This window comes from Aristolochia californica, unplaced genomic scaffold (assembly GCF_029961685.1).
Source record: "Aristolochia californica isolate CCGP_79_NKW_82.1479 unplaced genomic scaffold, dmAriCali1.0.hap1 SCAF_9, whole genome shotgun sequence".
NCBI classification, from domain to species: Eukaryota; Viridiplantae; Streptophyta; class Magnoliopsida; order Piperales; family Aristolochiaceae; genus Aristolochia; species Aristolochia californica.
The window spans coordinates 5,672,010-5,679,559 of NW_027182290.1; the positions used below are offsets into that span (position 1 = coordinate 5,672,010).

Consider the following 7,550-nt stretch of genomic DNA (forward strand, 5'->3'; position numbering starts at 1 on the left):
TTGCCCACCTTTACCATTTCTGTCCCATTCATCTCAGTTCCTGCCTCATTTCTGCGTGATCATCTTGGGAGGGAGATGGAAGACATTGAGGAAGAAATCTCTAGCTTTTCTCTCGAAGACCCGATTCGGAAAGAGAAGTTAATGAACTACTACTCAAGTTCCCATCGGATTTTGCTGGTGGGAGAAGGAAATTTCTCGTTCGCCCTCTCCTTGGGAATTGCTTTTGGCTCTGCCGCCAACATGGTCGCCACATCTCTAGATACCCAAGGTACTTTCAATTCTCTCTCTCTCTCGATCATCTATCCTTTCCTGAAACTATCTCCGGGTTCGTATATTTTCTCTGTTTAGAAAGTCTGGACAGCAAGTACAGCTGCGCCATTGGAAACGTGAGGGAACTGGAAGAAATGGGCTGCTTGGTATTGCATGGAGTGGACGCCACAAAGATGAGCGATCACTTCTTTCTGAGAACCCAAAGGTTCGATCGGATCGTTTACAACTTCCCCCATGTGGGTTTTCTCCACAAAGAAGGGAACTGCCTCCAAATCGAGTACCTCGATCTCACTCTCCTCTTCCTCCCTTCAAATTTTCTCCACTCCAGCGACATGATATGATTAAGTTCTTCTAACTCCTGGTCCAACTCCAACGACAGGATGAACAAGCGGCTGATGAAGGGTTTTTTCAAGAACGCGAGGGCGCTATTAAAGCGAAGAGGAGAGGTCCATGTGACCCACAAGATTGGGGAAACCTACGACAAGTGGAACATTGTGAAGAAAGCCGAGAAGATGGGTCTGGTGTTGAAGGAGAAGCGTGAATTCTGCCCGGAAGACTATCCGGGTTACGAGAACAAGAGGGCGCATGGACGCTCTCCTGATCAACCTTTTAATATAGGAGACTGCAGGACGTTTGTCTTCAGGGTGCAGTCTACTTGAGTCAGAGAGGAAGGCAGTGAAGCCAGAGAAAGCAATCTCACGGGGAAAGAAGAAGATGAACAGGGAAACGGGAATTAAGTTTCCGCACATTTTCTCAGATTGTTGTGACTCGTGAAGTTGAAAGTTTAGGTACATCTTCTGATTAATGGTGTCGTTCGTCATCTCTGTTGACGGTGACCAGTGGAATAATTATGTTTCTCCACTGGCACTGATTCATCTCTGTAATGTGTTCTGAAGGAACGAAGTAGGGGGGCTTGCTCTCCCGAGATTCTCTGATAAATCCCACGAAATATCAGGTGTTTGGGGCAGCTGCTTGTACCTCTTTCCAGAGGCACAGAACAAAATAAAAAAATGGAAGATAAAATTGACACAGGAGAAACGGGGAAGGGGGTCTTTCATTCTTCCTTCTTCACTAATAATTGAAGGGTAAAACGGATAAAAAGGAAAGGTGAGCCTACTTTTTTCTTCGTTTGGCAAATAATTGAAGTTATAGATTGAAAGGATCTTCTGTTGCGATGTTTAAGTATATGAAACTATGAACCCTGGGCCTCTCACTCTCACAACCTTTTTCCTGAAAATTCTTGAAAATTTCTGGGTTCTTTTGTAAGCCCTTCCCTGCAGAAGTTTATGCATAGAAGAGAAACGGAAGCCCTTCCCTCACTTCACGGAACCCTCTCTAAGAAGAAGAACAACAACAACAACCAGGAAGAGAAACTCCCCTCCTCACCTATTTTATCTGTTAAAATATAGAAGAAAGGCTGGAAGGAGGGCCACATTTCAACCTCTCTTCTGCTTACAGAAGGATCAATTAGTTCCGACTTCCTTCCATCACCCAAAAAAGGGTAATTGATTCCTGGAGCTAAAAAGTGAGGGAGTGGGTGCCATATTTACATTTTTTTATTTTTTATTTTGTTGCTTCAAGAGAGTTGATAGTCCCTCTCTTGTCATCACCCCTTCCACTAATGACAAAAGAGAAGCAGGGAAAGGGGACCCCTTCCTCTTTTCTCTCTTGAAGATAAGGCTTTCAAGAAGATCATGTTACAAAAAAAAAAAAAAAAAACTTTTATACCTAAAGAGAAGCACATTTTCTAAGGTTTTCAAGAAGATCATGATTCTTTACTATGGCATTAACGTTTGGGTCATGAGAATGTTAATAAATTGCATTGTATGGTGAATAGCTCTTTGTTAATAAAATTGCATAACAATATGTGTGTATGTGAGAATTGTTTGTCTAATTGAATGACAAGGTTGCCCTTTGGTAAAGGGAAATGAGTCATACATTCAAATATATGAGGTCCTCTTAATGTTAAGACTAATTGAGAAATGTCTTATTTTATTAGATTTAATAATGATTATTGTTGATTTGGCTATATTTATCTGATTACTAGAAAAATAAAAGCGATAAATGAATTTAAGAAATTAAAGTTTAAGGTTGAAAATCAACTAGATGGAATCATCAAGTGTTTGAAATTAGAAAGAAGTGGAGGGTATACCTTTGATTTGAATTTTTCAAATCGAATGGAATACTTCATGAATTTACTTCAAAATACACTTGTTGAGAGAGAACCGAAATTTGTTGGATATGGTAAGGTTTATGTTAAACCACTAGTTATCAAGTACCATAAGTTTTGGGTGAGGCATTAGGTATTGGTATTTACATCCTTATTCGAGCTTTATGTAAAATCACTAGGATTATAACTTATGAGCTATGGATTGGAAAAAAAAACCTAGACTTTTAGTCACCTTAGGGTTTGGGCATCAAGGCCATGTGAAAGTGTCATATCAAAACAGAGGTAAACTTGATTCTAGAATAATAAAATATAATTTTATTGGGTACAGTAGTTGAGAGGAAGAAATTGATTTATTGTACACACCACATTGATGGGTCAATGGAGGTACTTGAAAATTGTTATGTATATTTTTTATAAAAGGATCTTGATCCAAGAGAATAGTCAAGAAAGTTGAGTCATTTGAAATTCAACGACTAAATGAGTCTTCTATTAAACAAGAAGAAGTCACTGAAACCCCTAAACAAATTTATCCAATTACTCGTAATCTTAGAGATAGAAGTCCTCCTTCAACATTGAGCGATTACTATGTGATGATGGATGTTACAAATGAAACAAGTGAAGAAACCCTTAGAGATGCTTTTCAACCTTATGAAGAAACATTACAATCTAAGCACTCAACTAAATCTTAAAAGCTATTCAAGACAAGAAAAGTTAGAGCCACCATGATAATCTCGAGTTATGGACGAGCAACTAAATGCTCGGTAGTTCAACGATTTCAAGGGCTTGTGAAAAAAAAAAAAATATGTTGTGAGGTCCAATATGAAAGCCAAGTTTGTAACTTGTAGGTTTGGTAACTATTAAGGCTGTGTGAATCAAAGGTTTAATAATTTAAACTTAGGTTTATAGGTTGAGAATCCAATTCAATTATTTTTGTGATAATCAAACAACAAATACAACTCTAGAAAATGGAGAAATAAGTTCTAAAGGTAAACTCATTGAGATTCATTATCACTATGTGTTTGATATTCTACAAAGGGGAAAGTAGTTGTGAGCCATATTCCAACTTCTAAGAATGTTACGGATTTGTTAACAACCACATTGATTGCAGAATCTTTTGTGAGACATGTCAACAACGTGGGACTAAAGAGAGACTAGTGTAATCTCTCTTAAGGGTTCAAGTTATATTGCCCAAGTGGAGGATATTGAGTCAAGTGGGCTTGTACCAACTAGCTAGGTGATAAGGTGTCAAATGGAGCATGGCCATTAAATAACTTTGTGGCGCATATTTGGCTTCTCTATGAAAGGAGGTTATTTTTTTGTGAGATCTTTGATGAGCGGTTAGGATCCATTCCACGATAATTTTTGGATAGTGTTTATCTTTATTTCAAGATGAGGAGGTAAGGAGTTGGGCAACCTCCTTATAAGAAGAGAAAAAACAGTTTGTATCAGCCCTTCTAGAATTCATTATCAAGATAAAGGAAAACCGACCTTCTGATATATAGTGAGAGAAAAAAATTATCTTTTTTTTTATTTTATTACAATATTTTTTTCAAATTTTTTAAGTGGTATTTTAGTTTAATAAAGGAGAAATCTATGAAATCTTACAGGTTATTTTTTTTTTTCATTATGTCGAGAAAACCTATAATAAATAGATTTAAATAATAAATCCTCTTGGTGATTAGAGAATTATCGAAATCACAATTCTTGGACGACTCAATCCACTATGGGAGATCAAGAGGCAATCCTATATGGCTCTTGAGAGATACACCAAGCAATGATTATAATGAATGAGCCCAAGTGATATGCGGGTAGATGCAACATGGGCGGTACAACCATAGACAGGCATGACACAACCGATTTCAGCGAATTTGTATGTTGCATGGCCTAAATGGGAGCACTACCAACAACGCCAAAATGGTGTTCTCAAGGAAGTATGGGAATCCCAAGTCACTAAAAAGCCCACCCGGAGGCAGTAGCAAGGGATGCTGACGTGTAGGCTACTAGCAGCTGCTAGGCACCCGCACATGCAAGAGCACCAGTAGTGTACAGGCAGGCAACAACCAGTAGTTGGTTGTAACTGGTTGTTTGGTTCGAATTTAAAATTTTGAGTTTAGGGCCTATCCAAAGGGATTTGGATGAGGTTATTGAAGGATTTTAGTTATATGTGATAATGCCTCTTTTGAATTTGAATAATCTTGGGATTTTACCTTACTTAGGTCACAATTTCTCATTGGACAAGGTTTGAATAAGGGATAAGGGAGTTTATATCTCTTTTGCCTCTAAATATAGCTTTATAAATCACTTGTAAATAATCTCATTTTTGTGTAAGGCTTTCCCCATTACACCCAAACCTGAATTTCTCTTCCTTTTGGCTTCATTTATTAATAAACGGGAGGCTAACTAGCCTACTTTTGGTCTGGAGTATGTTAGGTCACACTTTGAGGGACTAGGAGTAATTTCTTGGACAACTAGTATCAAAGCGAAGAATCAGTTCTAACGAACTGGTATCAGAGCGAAGGCTCAGTTCTGACAAATTGGTATCAAAGCAAATGACTAATTCTAACAAAGTGACATCAGAGTGAAGGATTAGTTCTAACGAACTAGTATCAAGCAAAAGCTATTCAGCCATGTCTTTCTTAAAATCAACGTTAGAAGTTCAACTGAACTAAGAAAAGAAGAAAATTTCTAAAACTAAATTTTGTTTAACTTATTTTGAATCGAGGCTTGAGAAGGTAGAGTGTCAATGCTAAAGTTGGGAGGAAAAGATTCAAGAAGAGGCAGACATACGAGAACATAACCTGGAAGCAGTTCAAGGGCTAGAGGATGATGTGCATGTCGTTGTTGTCGTTCTAAAGGCAGACACTCATAATGATGTTAACGAGATGAGAATGAAGTTGGAAGATATGCGGATGAAAATGATGATTCTTGAGCGAGCCATTTTGGAAGGGAAAAGGGTTCCTAAGCAAATCAAAATCAAAGTTCTACAACCTAAACAATACATGGACGTACGAGATCCAAAAGCGATTGAAAAATTCTAATGGCAAGTTGAGCAGTACTTCAAAGCTTCAAATCTCACGAATGAGGAAGCAAAAGTTAGTACCGCATTTTTATTTTTCATTGATGATGTTATCTTATGGTGGAGAAAGAGAATTGGTGATGCCAAGAATGGGAAGGTTGCTAAATGATGGCAAGGTTAATGCGCTTGTTGATTTGGGAGCAACCCACAATGTCATCTTGGAGGAGGAAGCAAGAAGATTACACTGAAGATAGGAAGTGACGAATAGTTGAATAAAGGTTGTCAATTCTAAAACCAAAGTCGTGCTGGGGTGGCCAAGCATGTTTGTGTTGTTGGAAAGTGGGTAAAATTTTTGAATTTTTTGTAGCTCCTTCAGTCGATTTTAATATAATATTTGGGGTAGATTTCATTTGTAAAAGTAAGGCATTTGTATTGCCCTATATGGGAATGTTAGGGATTAAGGATGAGGATGGACCTTGTGTAATTTCCGGTATAGGGAACTATGTAAAGTGGAAAATGACTATGATTTCAGCACTCCAACTTAAGAAGGATCTTAAGGGTGGAGAGTTCAATCTTTTTGTTTCTTTTGTAGGTGACGAACAATGGGTTAAGGGTCAATCCATGTTAGTTGAAAATGAAGAAGTTCTAAAGAACTTCATGTCAAGAGATTTGCCAAAAAAAAAAAAAAAAACTTGCCTCCATAGAGGGAGGTGATGAACATGATCGGGGGTAATTGACGTATCAAAATATCTACTTAGGCACAAATCCTCTTTGATCTGAATGTGTGTTGGATGTCAGAATAATTCCTGTCCACTCTTGTAGGCGGTAGCGTTCCGCACCTAACAGACCGGTCTGTTGAGTTGTATTGGCTAGCCGCTGTCATGGTATCAAAGCTGGGCACGCCATGTCTCACGTTCAAATCCCGTGAGTGGCGGTCAAGAATGGGCAGGGTGGGTGTCAGAGTGGTTCCGTCCACTCTTGTAGGCGGTAGTTTTCTGCACCTGACTAGTCTGTTGAGTTGTATTGGCTAGCCGCTGTCATTGGAATCAACTCGAGGGGGAACCACTGGACCAATTTTCCAACTCGGGCACGTTTCTGTTCATGCCTAACAAGTATAGAATGGAAGAGGCATTTACACCGGAACTACAAAACCTTGTATCACAAGACACATTTTTTAGCAAGTTTGGGAGGAACTCAATTCACTTGCGTTTTGCCAAATGATCAAAGGAGCGCATTGATTTGGTAACTATTTCTTCTCAACCTCTAATGCTACGAGGACGTTTGGATTATTGTTGTGGGAGAATGGTATGCAGGCAAATGCGACATGGGCAGCATAGTTGTAGACGGACGTGGAACAACCAATTTCAACGAATTCACATGTCGCACGACCAAAATGGTGTTCTCAACAAGGTATGGCAGCCCCAATCCACAAAAAGCCTACCTAGGGCAACAACAGTTGCAGCAGTAGCAAGGGGTGAACAAAAGGGGCCATGCATGCATGCGTGCGAGACGCAGCAAGGCCCCCGCATGGGGTAAGGCTGATCCACGTGGGCGTTCATGTAGGCAGAAGCCAACAGCTAGTTGTGGTTGGCTGTTTGGTTTGAATTTTAAAATTTGAGTTTGAGGCCTATCCAAACGGATTTAGATGGAGTTTTTCTTCCTTTTGACTTTATTTTTCTTAAACAGGAGGCTGACTAACCTACTTTTTATCCAGAGTAAGCTAAGTCTCATACTGAGGGATTAAGAGTAATTTCTTACTAAATCTAGCGGCGTAGATTCCAATTTTTAAACCAGATGGGACTGAGAGACTTTTGTTTTCTGGAGTAGAGGCTACAGCTTTTATGCAAACAAGTGGAAAAATTTTGGAGAAATAGGCAAGTGGAACTAAGGAGCTTTGAACGCAGCATGAAGATTCAGCCAATTGTCTAGAGTCACAGGGCGCTAAGCAGGGGAGGACCAAGAAACACTCCGCAGGCGGCCATGCTATGTGATTCATCTCGTTCTAATTGAACAACTAATAGCCAAAAAACTCTCAGAAAAACACTCAACAGTGGACAATCAGCCTGAATACGAAGATGCTGAATTCTTTCCAGA

At 39.2% G+C, this 7,550-nt stretch overlaps 1 protein-coding gene across 1 annotated transcript; it reads left to right on the forward strand.

Annotated features, from left to right (window-relative positions):
* Positions 1 to 1,237, forward strand: LOC137941619 (uncharacterized protein At4g26485-like). Its single transcript, XM_068787106.1, has 3 exons — positions 1 to 268; positions 349 to 547; positions 650 to 1,237. Exons 1-3 carry the CDS (start codon positions 76 to 78, stop codon positions 927 to 929), a joined length of 672 nt encoding a protein of 223 aa, XP_068643207.1. The 5' UTR covers positions 1 to 75; the 3' UTR covers positions 930 to 1,237.
* The last annotated feature ends 6,313 nt before the right edge of the window (positions 1,238 to 7,550 follow it).

What these genes read in the sequence shown, in the direction of transcription:
- LOC137941619 (XM_068787106.1), top strand. Translation starts at nt 76, where the DNA reads ATGGAAGACATTGAGGAAGAAATCTCTAGCTTTTCTCTCGAAGACCCG. An exon ending in CACATCTCTAGATACCCAAG is followed by an intron (nt 269 to 348) that starts GTACTTTCAATT and finishes TTCTCTGTTTAG; the next exon opens with AAAGTCTGGACAGCAAGTAC. An exon ending in GGGAACTGCCTCCAAATCGA is followed by an intron (nt 548 to 649) that starts GTACCTCGATCT and finishes CTCCAACGACAG; the next exon opens with GATGAACAAGCGGCTGATGA.